Here is a 17526-nt window from a genome sequence, read left to right as displayed (position 1 = left end):
ACATATATACAATCCATAAAAATCTCTCAATTATTATAAATGACATATATTAAGATTTGTGTCTTAAAGACAAAAGCCTATCAACACAAGGGCAAATTACAAATAAATACACTATAAAAATTACGTACAAAATTTGTGCTGGTTATATATGTTGGAATGTTGTTGGAACATGAGGTAATCTCTTTAAAAAGTTTAGGTCTCTCTCTATTCTCAGGAGTAAGGTTTACCCTCTCCAACTTTCATCTAGTTGAAAGCACGATTTTAATTAACAATAAAATATAAAAAGCCATTATTTATTACCCATTACCCACTGCCATCAAGTCAAATCCCAACTCATAGCGACCAAAAAGAACAAAGCAGAACTGCCTGTAGGACTTCCAAGGCTGTAAATTGTTACAGAAGCAGACTGCCACATCTTTCTCCTGCTAAAAAGACACACTCTATACAACTGTGATTATTTCCAAAAATATATTACTAGTCACAAAAGTTGTTGAAAGCTCACCAAAGAGTGTTTGAGTATTACTAACAGACATCAAGCGAGCCTCAACAGTACCAACAATTCTCAGACTAACTAAATCTTGATAAAGACTGTAAGTTAAAAAAGAAAATGTATTTTTACCAAAGACAACCTTATCCAAAGTCTCTTTAATTTTTCATCTCTACTAGTGGACCCAACCTAGCATAAAATTTATTTTTCCAGTTTATGAATTTCTTATAGTCCTTGAAAAATAAAGTTTTTCTAAATAGCCCCCAAATCTTCTACCAAAATATTAAAAGAATGTTAAAAAAAAAAGAAGAAGAAGATAAATTTCTAATTTAAAACTTACTTAGTTTCTTTCCTTCTTCCATTCCTTTTTTATGAGGGGGTTCCTGAATAATTTTGTCAACATCTGCCCTTCCAATCAGATCATCAGGTCGGTCCCACATAGAAAGACGAGTGGTGGGATTATAAAAGAAGACACGCTCATCACCAGTCCAAACAACACACCTAAGGATTGATTCAAAATATAATTTTCTTCTGTTATGGAACATAATTTACAGCTAAGTCTTTTACTATTACCCTGTCAAAAAGAAGGGTAAGGAGGGACATCTTATTACCAATATTTATTTATATATAGAGACTCAAACATGGTTTTTAGTGTAGAGGAAAGCTTGTTGGTAAAGGTAAAAACAGCAGGTCACAATATTACTTGAGAAAAGCAGTGAAAGTAAAGCAATTTGAGATCAGACTGCAGAGCGCTCAGGAATTTAGTCTGGCACAGACAACTTGGGAACGCTAAATTTTAAACTATCACAAGGAACAATTTTAACAGCAGTAAATAATAATATTAAGCAGTGCTAAAGCTAAAGAATAGACCATACATCAGAGAAATTATTCATTTAACACTCTATTACACAGTAGTTCTTAATATTTCTTAATAAACCAGAATTACAAATTCAAATGTAACCTTCTATGAAGCCCTTAGTAACTTGTATCATCTGGTATAAAAAGTAAAGCAAAGTATTGGCTACGCTACGACAGTACAACAACTAAAGCTCATTGTTTGCGCTAAATTACACACACACACCTGAAGATGCGGTAAAGTTTAAAAAGGAAAAAAAAAAACAGACAAAAAGATGGAGAATAGTCAAAATTTATGAAGGGACTATAAGGGGAGTGAGTTTCCCAGTTCTCCCCAGTCCTGGCTTTGTCCTGGGGATGGCCCCTAGTCACACAGCAGCATGGTGGTGGGAGCACAGGCCAGCTAAAATCCCAAAAGAAACCAGGTCTTTCTAGTCAGATAATCAAAGTCATTCAACAGATGCAAAGCCCAAGACAACTCAGACACTGAAATTATCAGCCAAAGCCTCCTATGTTGAAATTAAGTCTTTCTATAGCTTTAACTGTAACTAAGCTTCATGAAATTAAAAAAAAAGAATTGTTCAATGTTATGCTTTATAACGATACTGATAATAAAAGGCAATAATAATGAAAGCTAAAAGAAAAAGAGGTTTTCAACTTCCATCTGAACAGACTCATGACAGTTGTTGGAATGAAGCCCCATCATAATTCAAGGACTACTAGGAGCTAAATAGTACACATATTCAGTGGAGTTTTTGGGTGACACAAACAGTTAAGTGTGGGCTACTAACCAAAAGGTTGGCAGTTCAAATCCACCCAGAGGTACCTCAAAGGAAGCCTTAGATATCTGCTTCTCAAAGGTCACAGCCATGAAAACCCTACGGAGGCCAGTTCTACTCTAAAACACATGGGGTCGCCATGAGTCAGAATCAAGTGGACCACAACAGTTTTTTTTTTTTCTAATACATATTCAAGAAGCTCAGTAAACCCAAAACAGGATACCAAAAAAAACCCACTGCCATCGAGTCGATTCCAACTCATAGCGACCCTAGAGGACAGAGTAGAACTGTCCCATAGAGTTTCCAAGGAGCACCTGGTGGATTCAAACTGCTGACCTTTTGGTTGGCAGCTGTAGCACTTAACCTCTACACCACCAGAGTTTCTGAACAGATAAACTTGTTAATCAAACAGACTCAGGAGGGGGACTTTAATAGCAGCTAGGGAAAAAAAGGCGGCACAATTCCAATGACTGCGAATTTCTTATCTGTGGCCATAGAGGCCAGAATACAGAACAACATCTTTGAAGTTCTGGAAAAAAGAACTGCCAACCTAGAAGCTACATATCCAAAGAAAATAACCTTCAGGAATAAAGATAAAATAGATACTCTCCAGATGAAAAACAGCTAAGAGGTTTCATCTACAGCAGACCTGTTCTACAGAAAGTTCTTCAGGCAGAAAGGAAACGGCATCAGACCTTTAGGAATGAAGTCAAAAAAACAACAGAAATGGATACACATACAATATAAAGATATTTTCCCTCTTAAGTTCTATATTAAAATGACATGTGCAAAGAGCTGGTGATAAAAAACCAAAAGGGAAGAACACGCTCGGCATTTCTCAAGCTGAACGAACTAAAGAAAAAATTCAAGCCTAGAGTTGCAGTACTGAAGGATTCTATGGGGAAAATATTCAACGACACAGAAGCATCAAAAGAAGGGAGGCGGGGACAACATGGCGGAGTTGTCAGATGCTTCCTGTGGTCTCTCTTACAACAAAGACCCAAAAAAACACGTGAATCGATTATATATAACAATCTAGAAGCTCTGAACATCAAAGGCAAAGCTGAGGGATAGGACTGAGCAATACGGGGAGGTAGAGACGGTTCAGAAGCAGCGAGGAATTGCCAGACCTGACACAGTGGGAACAGGCACCCTGCAGGCTGGATTCACTTGTACCAGCACGGAGAGGAAAGCAGTGGCGTTCAGGACGCGTTTTCCACATCGGGAGAGACTGAGCGGCAGAGAGTCCACTAACGCCTCCAGAATCAGCAAAAAGTGGCGCTCAATCAGCAAAAGATAAGTACATGCGTCTAACATCCCACACGGATCAAAAAACATCCCTTTGGGGAAAACACCTCTCCCATTACCCGCCCCCTTCCTGCTCTGCACTGGGTCTGAGCCGGCTTTAGAGACTGTCATCCCCTGGGCGGGAAGTAGGGCCCGCCACATGCCTCAAGCCATTCTCCCGACCTTGGAGAGGGAACAAATTAACAAAGAGGAAAAAATAATCTGCCCGCTCCTCTAAGCCGGTGGACCCATTTCAACAGCTGTGGACCTGTGTGGACCCATTTCAACAGCTGTGGCAAGTTTGTGACATTTGCTACTGCTCTATTAAGCAAGTTCCTCACCTACCCACATCAGGGGCTGGAAGACTGGTAGCTCCACCCACGCCATCTAGCTAGAATAAGCAGTGCCTCCCAGTCCTTATAGCCAACAGAATTGGGTGCCCACACTCTGGTTGCAAAACCCACCCACCTACGTGCTCTAAGGAACAGGGACATGCTTTGGGACACGCTTTCCGCCCAGACACCCAGAGGCAGCTGTCAGCCCCCTGCCTTGCTCAGTGCGTGACCCCCTACTGCAGCCAGACGCCTGTGCCTACATCGATCACCCCTGCCCATCAAGGACTGTAAGTGAGAGCATGCAACACACACTTGTTGACAGACTACCTGGACACCTAAGCCGAATCCATACAAGAAAAGTAAACAGAGTCCTGGGCTCACATACCTAGTAACAGCTCTAATCACCTGGTAACAAGACATTAGAGCTTCAAAGGCACTAATAATCACACTAGCTCAAACGAGCAGCCTATTTGGGTACATCAAAACAAAACAAAACAAAAAGCTAGGACACAGTAAGCAAACATAAAATAAATAAATGTAATACCTTATTGATGGCTCAGAGACAATAGTCAATATCAAATTATATAAAAAGGCAGACCATGATGGCTTCAGCAAGCTCCCAAAACGAAGATTTGAGAAATGTTCCAGACGAAGAGAAGTTCAGGAATTACCGGAGGTAGAATACAAAAGGTTAACATACAGAATTCTTCCAGAGATCAGGAAGGAGGATCAGGCAAAACGCAGAACAAGCGAAGGAGCACATACAGCAATACAGGCACTTAAGAAAATCAGAGAAGAACTTAAGGACAGATTTAACAGGCTGCAAGAATTCACAGAGACTGCAAACAGAAATCCAGAAGATTAACAATAAAACTGCAGAATTAGACAACCCAATAGAAAGTCACAGAAGCAGAACTGAGGCAATGGAAGTCAGAATTAGTGAGACTGAGGATAAAGCACTTGACACCAACATATTTAAGGAAAAATGAGATAAAAGAATTAAAAAAAATGAAGAAACCCGGAGAATTATGTGGGACTCTATCAAGAGGAATAACCCACAAGTGACTGGAGTACTAGAACGGGGGGCATAACAGAAAGTACAGAGAGTTGTTGAAGATCTGTTGGCAGAAAACTTCCCTAAAAGATGCTCACCGAACCCCACACAAGGTAAAAAAGTAGATTCCAAAAATCCTCACAACTGGACCAATAAACAGCACCATGATAAAAGGAGAAAAAATTGAGGTTGCCAAGGATTTCATTTTACTTGGATCCACAATCAACACCCATTGAAGCACCAGTCAGGAAGAAATGAAAAGAAGCATTGCATTGGACAAATCTGCAGCAAAAAACCTCTTCAAAGTGCTGAAAAGCAAAGATGTCATTTTGATGACTAAGGTGTGCCTGACCCAAGCCATGGTGTTTTCAACTGCCTCATATGCATGTGAAAGCTGATGATGAATGAGAAAGACCGAAGAAGGATTGATGCCTTTGAATTGTGGTGTTGGCAAAGAATATTGAATACACCATGGACTGCCAAAAGAAGGAACAAATCTGTCTTGGAAGAGGTACAGCCAGAATGCTCCTTAGTAGCAAGGATGGCAAGTCTACATCTCACATACTTTGGACATTTTATCAGGAGGGATCAGTCCCTGGACAAAGACATCATATTGGTAGAGCAGAGAAAGAGAGGAAGACTCTCAACAAGATGGACTGACACAGTGGTTACAACAACTGGCTCAAGCATAACAATGATTGTGAGGATGGCGCAGTACCAGGTAATGTTCTGTTCAGTTGTACACAGGATCGCTGTGAGTTGGAACTGACCTGACGGCACCTAACAGGTTCTGTAAAGCATGCGCGGAAATTAAACATATGTATGTAAGAAGACCAGGTGGTACAGTGGTTAAGCAACCAGCTGCTAACTAAATTGTTGGCGGTTGGAACCTGCAAGCCGCTCAGAGGGAAAAAGATGTGGCGGTCTGCTTCTGTAAAGATTTACAGCTGTGGAAACCCTATGGAGAAATTCTACTTTATCCTATAGGATCGCTATGAGTCAGAATTGACTCTAGGGTAAAAGGTTTGGCTTTTCTGTGTTGTTTCTGTTATATGTATGAAAAAATTATAACACTGCCTGGTGGGGTTCTCAGTGTATACAGCTGTAATATATAACTATAAAGTCAAAATAAGAGAGGGAGGGGGGTTAATACCATATTTTTATGCAAATAACATGTGCCTTCTACATTTATTTGCCAACTGAGCCCTTGCTCCGGGAGGTTATTTTTCATAAGTGTTAAAAAAAAAAAAAAAAAAAAAGCATAGTGTGCATACAGAAATATCTGGGCGGGGGGGAGGGAGGCACAAGGTTGGCAAACAAACAGTGACATCGCACATTACTTGCGTAAAAATACAATATATGGTCATAAGGTTTCCACATTTTACTTGAGGTGGTATAATATTAACTCTATATAGACCGTGAAGGGTTCAGTATGTACACTGTGATCCCTAGAGTAACAGCTAAAAAATAATAATAATGCAGAGAGGTATCACAAAAAAGCCGACAGATGAATTAAATGGAATGCTAAAAAACATTCAAAATAATTCAGTAAAGGGAGAACTGAGGAACAAAAAAATAGAAAAGACGAACAGAAAACAAATAGTAGAAGACCCAAATCCAACGGTACCAAAAATTACATTAAATGTTAATAGTTTAAACATGCTAATTAAAAAGCAAAGATTGACAGACTAGAGAAAAAAGCAAGATCCAACTGCACACTGTCTTTAAGAGATATACTTTAAATAGAGAGGATGAAAGTAAATGGGTGGGGAAAAGATATACCATGTAAACCGTCAGCATAAGAAAGGAATAGCTATCTTAATAACAAATAGAATAAACTTTAAGACAGAGTATTACCAGAGATAAAGAGGACCATTTCATAACGCTAAAAGGGACAATTCATCAAGAAGACATGATAATTATAAAATATATACGAGACTAATAACAGAGATTCAAAATAGATGAAGCAAGAATGGATCAAATTCAAGAAACAGAAAATCCCACAATTACAGGAGATTAACACCACTCTTTCTCAGCAACTGATAGACCAACCTGGTCCCCAAACAAACGAAAAAACCAGTAAAGGCACAGACAATCCAAAAAACACTATCCACCTCTTTGATCTAATGGATATTTATAGAACACTCTGGGAACAACTGTAGAATACACATTCTTTTCATTTCCTTTCACGGTACTAAGACAGACCAAATGCTGAGCAATAAAAAGACTCAACAGATGTAAAACTATCGAAACCATATAAAGTGTATTCTCAGACAACGGGGTAATTAAATCAATAACAACATAAGCAGAAAAAAAAAGCCAAATATCTAGAAATGAAACAAAAGACCTCTAAAAAAGTCATGAATCAAAGGTAAAAATCAAAAAGTAAATTTTAAAATAGTGTGAACTGAATGGCAATTAAAATACAACACATCACAAATTTGCAGGCTACAGCTGAAGCAGTGCTTAGAAGGAAACTTATGGCTGTAAATGCTTGCATTAGGTAAAAGCTAGTAATAACAGCCTAAGAGCCCACTGTAAGAAACTAGGGAAAGCATAAAGTTAACCTAAAGTAGAAGGAATAAAGAGCAGGAATCAATTTTAAAATAAACAAAAACAGAATAACCAGCCCAAGGTGGTTTTTTTTCCCAAGACCAACAAAATTAAAGTTACAGCTAGATTGATCAAGTTAAAAAGAGAACACAAATCACCAATATCTGGAATGAAAAAGGGGTATTATCAGAAACTGTATAGACATTTATGATAATGGTATGAACAACTTCATACCAACAAATTCAACAACTTAGATTAAATAAATTTCTTGAAAAATATAACTTACCAAAATTGACACAATACAAAATCTGAATAACCCTTTCTGAATAACCCTACAGCTATTAAAGAAGCTTAATTCATTATCAAAAACCTTTCCAAAATATGAAACTCTAGTCCCAGATGGTTTCATTTGTTAATTCTACAAAATATTAAGGAAAAAGCTACACCAATCTTATAAACTTTTTCAGAAAACAGAGTAGAGATCAATCACAACTCATTTTATGAAACCAGCATAACCCTAATTCCCAAATCCCACAAAGACATCATAAAAGAAAAAAACTACAGATCATTATCGCATGGGAATATATATGCAAAATTCCTTAACAAAATATTAGCAAATCGAATCCAGCAATATATAAAAAGGCTAACACACTACGACAAGGTCTACCACAAAAATGCAAAGTTATTTTAACACTTGAAAATCAACGTAATTCACCATATTAAGAGAATGAAGGAGAAAAATTAGTTCAATACATGCAGATTTACAATAAAAACACTAAGATGGAACAGAAGGGAATGTTCTCAAGGTTGCTATGCGTCAGAATCGACTCAAACTTGAAGGCAGTGGGTTTGGACCAGTGGAAAACTTACAGCTAATATATTTGATGGCAAAATACTGAACTCTGTCTCTCCCCCGCACCATATCAGGAACAAGGCAAGGAGAAATGCTTTCACTTGTTCTATTTAGCATTGTATTGAAGGTTCCAGCTATTGCATTAAGAAAAAGTAAAAAAAGCTTAAAAGGACAAAAAAAAAAAAGAAAGGTGCCCCTATTTGATGATATGTTTGTTTACACATGAAATCCCAGGAAATCTACAAATCTAAAAAATTGATAAATTTAGTAACATTCTAGGATGCAAGGTTAATGAAATCAATTTTATTCTTACACAGTAACACCAATTAGGAAATGATTTTTAAAAAATACCTCATTTGCAATAACACTGGTAAAATTTTGAGAAAATCTAGCAAAATACAGCCAAGATTTTCACACTGAGCATTGCTGAAAATATTAAAGACCTAAATAAATGGAAAGATAAATAATGTTCATAGACTGGAACACTCAATATTGTGATGATGGCAATTCTCCCCATCTTGATCTATAGATTCAGTACAATCTCAACTAAAATGTCGGCAGGCTTCTTTTTGGGAGAAGGGGGTAAGAAAGTGACAAGCTGATTCTCAAATTTACACAGAAATACAAAAAAACATTGTGTGTGCATGTTTAAGAACAAAGTTGAAAGACTTATCCCACCCTATTTCAGAACACTATAAAGCTTCAGTAATCAAGACAATTTGGTACTGGTGAAAAGACGGACGTAAAGATCAACGGTACACGACAGAGTCCAAAAACAGACTCACACGAGGTATTTTTGACAAAGGTGCAAAGGCAATTCAATGGAAAAAAGAAAGTCTTCTCCACAAACGGTGCTGGATCAATAGACTAGCTATATAGGCAAAAACAATGAAAACAGACCCTTACTTCACCCCATGCAGAAAAAAATTAACGCAAAATCAATCTATAGGCCTTAATGTTAAAATCTAAAGCTATAAAACCTCCAGAGGAAAAGAAGAAATCTTTGCAACAGTGGGGCTGGCAAAATTATCTTGAAACACAAAAAGAACAAACCATAAAAGAAAAAAAGATGTCAAGTTGGCCCTCAAAATTTAAAACTTTTGCTCTCTGAAAGCCATTGGTACGAAATTAAAAAGACAAGCCACAGACTGGAGGAAAATATTCACAACAGATGATATATCTGTTCATATGTTCTTAACAGCTTTATCTGTAATTTATTTGAGTTGTTTCCAGTTTTGGCCATTACAAATAAATCTGCTATGAACATTCTTGTACAAGTCTTTGTGGAGACATATGTTTTTGTTTACCTTGGGTAAATAACTAGGAGTGGGATGGTTGAAAACTGGAAACCCACATGTGCATCAACAGGTGACTGGATGAACAAAGTGTGGTATATTAATACAAACGCATACTACTCAGATAAAAAGGAATTACTGATACACACAACACAGACGAATCTCAAAATCATTATTGCTGCATGACAGAAAGTAGGCAAACCATCACAAAAGGCCAAATATTGTTATGATTCCATTTACATGACATGTCCAGAACAGTTAACTCTACAAAGAAAGTATATTAGTGGTTGTCGTCCCTGGGTGGAACAATTAATGCACTCAGCTGCTAAATGAAAGGCTGGAGGTTTGAGTATACTCACAGGTACCTAGAAAGAAAGGCCTGGAGATCTACTTCTGAAAAACCAGGCACTGGAAACGTTATGGAAGCACAGTTCCGACACATTGGGTTGCCATGAGTCAGGATCAATTCAATAGCAACTGGGTGGCGGTAGTGGTAGGGGTGGAGAAGTTGGGGAAATATGGGGAGTGATTTTTAATAGGTATAGTTTCTTTTGGGGGTAATCAAAATGTTCTAAAATGGATTGTGGTGATGGTTGTGCACCTCTGTGAATACATTAAAAACCATTAAATCATACACTTCAAATGGATAAATTATATGGATTATGAATTACAACTCAGTAAAGCTATTATGTTGGGGGAAAAAAAAAGGCTAGCCTAAAAAAGTACAGGTAGTCCCCGATTTACAATGTAGTTGAGTTACATCAGTAAATCTAGAACACTGAGTCTTCCTGGGAGGAAGTTACGGGAAAATGCATGCGGCGAATATGGAAAAAACTGCTGAGTTATGTGAACACGCTCCCAGCACTTGATTAGGATAATATGACGGAAGAGATCACTGGAAAAATTGTCCACATGGCAAGAACGCTGAATTCAGAAGCTGACACTGTCGATGATATTGCCAACGTGGAACAACTCACAGATCACAAAGAAGAGGAACTGACAGATCAGGACTTAATGGGTTTTGAAGAGGAAATAAATGCTGAAGAAAGACATAATGAGGAAGAGGAAGGGGAGAAGTTGTCAAAAAATTTTAAAAGTGAAAGGATTAACTAGAGTTTTTTCTAAACTAAATCAGGGGCTTCAGCTGCTTCAAAACATGGACACAAATGCTGATCACTTTGCTAAGTCGACAGACAGGCAGATTCTGTAAGCTGTGAGATATTACCAGGAAATATGTGAAGAAAAACAAAAAAGGCCCACACAGACAACTCTCACTAACTTTCTGACTAGAAATGCCATCCCTTTGCCAGGGATCATCTAGATGATCCAGAACCTGTCACAAGTGGAGTTATTACTGAAACTGACAAAATGCCAATGGTGTCTAACTTTTCTTCACCGTTGGAGTAAATTTTTATGATTGTGTGTTTTTTTGTATGTATATATACATTAAAACTTATTTGTAAGTTTATGTTACGTTTCCAACCCCCAAAGACAAAGACGGGATTTATAAAGATATTGATAATAAAGAGCAATAATGATGAAAACTAAAAAAAAAAAAGAGGTATTCAACTTACATCAGAACCAACCTACAACAGTCATCAAAATAGAATCCTGTCGTAAATCAGAACCTGTATACACTGATTCTTAATACAAAATTCTAGAAAATATAATCTATAATAATAGAAAGCAGAAGGATGCTTGGGGTAGAAAGAGGAAGGCTGGACTACAAAGGGATACAAGGAAATTTTTGGAGGTAGTGGAAATGTTATATTGATATGGCAATGAACTTTAAATATATGCACCTTATTTGTACTTCGAGAAAATATAACATACCTCTAAACCTAAACTCTTTTTGTGGAAACGATGGAATAGGTGCCTTTTTTTGTCACGGAATCCAACCAAAAACTAAGGTTTACTGATCCCAGGGTACATGAAACACTTCTAATTTTGACCTTTGTTTACCATTAATTTTTTAAAAGGAGGTACGGGAGGACAATGTTATAGATTTTCTTCTAAGTATTTAGTACAGAATTCTGTTTAAGAATTTCATTTAGAACCATTCTGAGACACTTGTGTCATCTTAAGCTGTCAAGATGTTTAAGTTTATTGGGGGAAAAAAAGTAGGTCTAAATTTTTTATGCCAGTTTCTAAAACACTGCTTCATTTATATTAACAGGAGTAAATTAAAACGGAGATGCTATTCTACTAAATCATGTTACCTTCAAAATATCTAAGTTTGCCAATAAACCTCTCAAAAAAGTCAGAAATTCCCTGCTGAGGTATGCCATCTAGTGGTAAATGTGGAAAAGCTATCAGAGAAACAATGGACAAAATTTCTAAAACTTTTTATGTTGTATTTTTTATGCACTCATGTAACTTTATAATAATCATTAATTCTTATTAATTCTGAAAACAAAATAACCTGAACACAGCTTTCCCCTACTCCCAACCTCAAACTACTTGCCTCTCCTGAGCCAAGGAGCTGCTGAGATCTAGAAATTACTGAAATCTTGGGCTTTCCTTGGGTCTCAACAAAGAGAAATGGTCCAGGCCTTTTCTCCGGACTGGGCAAGCGACCAAAGAGCAGCAGATTCTGAGAAGACCTTGGCATTCAAGCATATGTGGATGTTTTGGGGGAAGGAAGCACTGACCCATAGCGAGTATCAGGTATCCCTGGCCTATGAAACACTCAGTGCAGCTTTATGGGTACAGAGAAGCTTCACACAGGTGCCCTAGCATACAAATGAAGCATGCTTTTATAATCTAGGCCCATACAAGTAGAACTGAACTCCAGCGAACCAACACAGAAAGGCAATAGCCTATCTAAGGTAAGGGAACCCAGAAACCAAAGAAAGGGGGTAAGATAGAACTGAAATATATACCAAATTTAAGAAAAATGCCAAAGAAGACATACAAAACATAGCCAAATAATAAAAACCCCTAAAGAGATTCAAAAAAAAAGAGATTTTTTTAAGAGATTCAAGAGCTGTGAAAACAGAGAAATATCTATAAAACTTAAAAACATGATTTTTTAAACTAAGATATTCTGAGTAGAAGAATTAAAGACGTAGGTCCTAAATTAGTGGTTTAGAATATCAATAAATAAATAACTCAAAGCAGAGCATAAAAACTATATATACATCACTAAAAAATAATAATACAGGCATGGAGAATAATAGATCCAAGAGAGCTATCATGCATTAAAGATAATCCAGAAAAGGAAAAAGAAATAGATGAAGAGAAGCAATAATTCTAAAAGAAAATTTTGGTGATCTGAGCTGGAAAGCTGATTAAAGCCTCCAAGCTCCACTGGAGGGGTAAAAACGGAGGGCAGGTACTACCTTCTCAGCTACAGTACTCAAAGAAATCACAAACCACGAATATATTCGCTGACTTTGGAATCAGTAAGTATCTTCCATAATTCATAATTATTAAACAAAACGAATCTGTGTATCAAGTTTGTAGCACAACTACATAGAAAATGACTCAAGTGACTTTAAAACATAATAATTTGTCTATACATCCATAGCAGCATATACCCTAAACATAAAAAGAACTAAAAAAGGAAAGCTTTAACTGTCCACTGGAGGGCAAAACTGCCACTGATTGAGAACTACTGACGTAGGCAACAATCATCAACGGCTGCTATCATTACAAAAACGTGACAACTAGATGCATCCCGAGGCACATGCACACCATCACTCATGAACTAATCTCGCCAAAAAGATCAAACCTGAATCTGATCGCACATCTAGATCTACTCACTCGTTTAGGAATTTCAATGGAGGGCCCTATTAAAGAGCATCAAAGGGACACAATAATAAAATTGAGACTGTGGGACACTACACGACAAAACATATTTATTTCTCAACTTAAAAAAAACAAGGAAAAAGCTGGGACAAATAGTTGGAAGGGAACGTATACTTTGAGACTTAAAAGGCAAGCAAACTCATTGCAACGTGTGTGGACTATATGAATTAAATGAGCTGGAGCAGGAGAGGAGGCAATGGTGTGGGGAAAGAAAGGAATGGGAGAACCAAGCGAAAGAAGATATTCAGTATTTAGATAAAAAGGCTTGAATAATTTTACATAGTTCTACTAAATGTAGCCACATGCATGTATGTACATATACACACACATACAACAACAAATATTTTAAATGTTAAAGGCAAAATAAAAAGTAAATGAAGGATCTCGCAATGGTTCAGGTCCACAACTATGAATGATAAACATCAATGGACAGTGCTGTGAAGGAGGAAAGAATGTAGCAATTGAGTTTTAGGTTTGAACACACTAATACAACGATCAAACTATTTAGTAATAAAAAGTATATATCAAAACATAAATTTGATATTTCCTTCTACAGAATAAATGATGTAACAATCAAGTAAAACCCTATGGAGACAACAAAAAAAAAGAACAAGCAATTCACTGATTAAGTTACCTACCAAGGAGTACCGGGAATAGGTGTAGTAGCTACTGGCTTTGCCTTCTGGGCAGCCTTTTCTTCTTCAGTCATCTCCTCTTCTTTGGGCTCCTACGAAGAAATGATATTATTCCCATTTAATTACTACAATAAAACTTTAACTGAGTATTTCACGGACAGAACATCACTATAAATCTTTCAAAGTGCAACCTACCTAAGGTCTGTTGCTAGAATGTGGAGAGGCTCGAGTCTTAGAGTAGGAATTTCTAAGTTCTAAATACTACTTGCCCCTAGACAGAGCCTTAAGGAACCCTGATGGCACAAACAGTTAAGCACTCGACTGCCGACCAAGAGGATGATGGTTCAAACTCGCCCAGCAGCTCTGCAGGATAAAGACCTGGCAATCTGCTTCCCTAAAGATTACAGCCAAGAAAACTCTATGGGGCAGTTCTACTGTCACATGGGTTGCTGTGAGTCAAAAACAACTTGACGGCCCCTCACAACAACAGAGCCTAATTCCACAACAGCAGAAGCCAGCTGGTGCTGTCTCACAGACTCACTGGCCATCTGCTTAGGAGAGCTGTAGTACAGAAAATCAGAAGCCTCCTCTTCATTTCAGGTTCTCATTTCTCCTAACGTTCCTACTGATGAAGCACGGCAACCACTGATCCCTTAGTGAATAAAGAAAGCTTCCAAATATCAGAGTTCTTTTAGGTCTCTACAGGAATCATTTAATGCCAGGACACGCAGTAGGAGAGGACAGACGATACATAACCAACATTCTCCAAATGTGAAGTTGCACTTAAAATTTTAATATGTACCAGTCTAGAAGTCAGGACTCGAGATCAGGTCCTGGCTCTGGTCCAAAGCCCTTTCTTGCTGTGGACCTCAGTTTAGTTTAAGAAGCAATTTAGTGAAATATTCAAAGGAAAACCTGAATTAGAAACTTCAAGCAATGAACCCTAAAATTTCAGGGGTCAAATTTATGACAATTACTCAAAAATATATCAAATAGATTTTCAGTTACAAGTAAACTGTACCAAACAATTAATGCTGGCATCCTGGTTAACAGGCCAAGGCCCTTTACCTCCTTTATCTCTTTTATAGGCTCTTCTTTAAGATCCTCCTCTTCTGTCTCCATTGGCAGTGGTTCTTCAGAGGGTTCTTTAATTGGTTCTTTAATCTTCTCTTCTAATTTTTCTATTAAAAAATTAAGATAATGTAACTCACTGGTTTCAATATAATTTTCCAAGAATTTTCAGAGACTAAGCAGCTAAGATACTCCAATTTCTAGTTATTGACCATAAAAATATCCTTCCTTGTAATAGTGATTTGAATCTAATGTAACACTCAACTTCAAATACCTTGTTTTACCTATTGAGAAATTATCTTCAGAGAAAAACTAGTTAAACTTCAGAGGGACCTAAAGTCTTCCAAGTCACTCATATGTCATTTGTAGCAATCATTCGCTTTACTAAAAGGGATACGACATTAAGATACTTAGGAACAAAAACTAGGACTTGTGATATAGAAAATGATGTCTTCTTCACCTTGGACTCCAAGGGCCTAAATATTTTCTTCAGAACACATACAATGAACACCTTCCTTCCTGGTCAGTATCAGTCTCAATAAGGATAATAATAATTACATAATTTCTGACAACAGTGAAAAAAAATTTTTTTTATTTCTTCAGATGAACAAAATGATGATAAACTAAGTAGAAGGAGCCTTGGTGACGCAGCGGTTAAGTGCCTGGCTGCTAACTGAAAGGTCAGCAGTTCAAACCCACCAGCAGCTGCTTCGCAGGAGAAAGATGTGGCAGTCTGCCTTCATAAAGATTTATAGCCTTGGAAACCCTATAGGGGCAGTTATACTCTGTCCTATAGAGTCGCTATGAGTCAGAATCCACTTGACGTCAACAAGTCTTTTGTTGGTTTATATGTAAGCAGTATTTCTAAACAAATAAAAAAACAAATACATACTATCAATTTAGTAGAAACAACCCAAGAACTATGTAATTAGAAAATCTCTCAAAAGTGTTAAAAAGGAATTCACTCAGAATTTCAAATAACTTTCTATTTATAATATCATAGTTCATATTCCCTCCTAAGTCATTAAAACAACTGTACCTTTTTCCTTTAGTTCTTGGGGTTTTTCCCAGGTTGATTCTAATGTTCTATTATTATAATAGTATGTCTTCCCATCTGCTGTTTTATATTCAGTCCACTCAGAAACTGCTGTTGCTCCAGCTAAGGTAGCAGGGGAAGCAGCAATAGCAACTTGGGGATGTATCATGGGTACAATAGGAGGGGCCATTCCTGGCAACACACCTAAAAGAAGAAGAATAAAAAATGAGATTCAAGTATCAAATTGAAATACAAAGCAAAACTTTAAAATATGAGCTTAAATCTACTAAATATTACATTCATGAATGAATGAACCAGTAGGAACAAAAAAATCATAAAAAAGACTTAAATATTACTTAGTTTTATTTCGCTGGTTTTTTGGTTCTAATGCCTAAATTTGATTAGCTTCAGAAATTCAACCCAAGTATTTTAAGAACTGTCAGAAACTTGGGTCTCACTGATCAAAAAGCCTTAATGTACTAAATTATAAAACTTATAGCATACTCTCTATTTACGGATACAAATATATTTTTATAAATGTAATTTCTCAAATTCTCATGAAATCAAGGCAATAAAGCATATTTCCTAAGACGAAATTACTTTCTAGTTAAGACACTGAAAAAAGATATGAATAAAATTCTCAGTTTTAAAGTAAATGATAGAGTTTATCAAATCTTTAATATAGTAAATGATTAAGTCAGGTATCCCTATAAAGTCTTTAATTTAGTATACTCTTTTCCTAAAAAATAAGCCAAGTTTTTTTTAAACAAACTAGTACTATAAAATAAAGATACATGAATCAAATTTGAAAAAAAAGACTCAAATCATATACTAGAATTTAAGTTTCCAGTAGTTACCTTACTTCAATAACTTTAAAATATAAATTCATACTATACACAAAAATATTCACACACATATACTCACTGGCATGCAAGCATAAATCACGTCACTTTACACATGGAAATGATTTTTTTATATTTAACTTAAAAACATACATCAAAAATAAAATTAAATGTTATGAATATGAGAATGAAGTTGTTTACACTTATTACATAAATTAAGATATAAAGTGATCTGACCTTATTTGCTTTGTGAACCAAAGAAGCTAATACTACAGGCAATTGGGAAAATTAAGTGTTGGCCAAATATGACAACTGCATTTATACTGCTCATTAAAAAGAAAAATATAAAAAAATCCACTCACTTGGGCAAAATAAATAAATAAAAGGATAAACAACAACATTCACTACCATGCCAACTTACAGACAAAACAAACTAAGATGGTTTTAAAAATTACCGGTCTTGGTGGTAGCGACTGTCTTTACATACGGGCAGCTGACTATTTGCATCATTGCTACACCTGTAAAATGGATAAGCAAGCATATGTTGGAAAGCTGCCATTGTATGTCAGCTACCACTGGGATTCAGGGAAATAAATTTACCACTACAATTTAGAATGCTATTTCCAATGAAAAA

At 36.6% G+C, this 17526-nt stretch overlaps 1 protein-coding gene across 7 annotated transcripts in view; it reads right to left on the bottom strand.

The window, feature by feature from the left end:
• TCERG1 (transcription elongation regulator 1) overlaps positions 1 to 17526 on the bottom strand; it is a 65027-nt gene that overhangs the window by 27981 nt on the left and 19520 nt on the right. For 5 of the 7 annotated variants that reach the window (XR_010319705.1, XM_064277875.1, XM_064277846.1 and 2 more), the window contains exons 6-10: positions 17348 to 17410; positions 16054 to 16254; positions 15012 to 15124; positions 13947 to 14035; positions 828 to 988 (exon numbers count right to left, since the gene is read on the bottom strand). Coding sequence is in view for 6 of the 7 variants with exons in the window: in XM_064277875.1 (XP_064133945.1) it covers positions 828 to 988; positions 13947 to 14035; positions 15012 to 15124; positions 16054 to 16254; positions 17348 to 17410 (627 nt within the window). In the remaining variant the exon portion in view is untranslated. The remainder of the gene's footprint in view (positions 1 to 827; positions 989 to 13946; positions 14036 to 15011; positions 15125 to 16053; positions 16255 to 17347; positions 17411 to 17526) is intronic. The other 2 variants (XM_064277858.1, XM_064277862.1) reach the window with 1 other exon arrangement.

This window comes from Loxodonta africana, chromosome 2, assembly GCF_030014295.1.
Source record: "Loxodonta africana isolate mLoxAfr1 chromosome 2, mLoxAfr1.hap2, whole genome shotgun sequence".
Classification (NCBI taxonomy): Eukaryota; Metazoa; Chordata; class Mammalia; order Proboscidea; family Elephantidae; genus Loxodonta; species Loxodonta africana.
The sequence above is the reverse complement of the archived record's forward strand: the minus strand, read 5'-3'. Positions and strand labels throughout refer to the sequence as shown.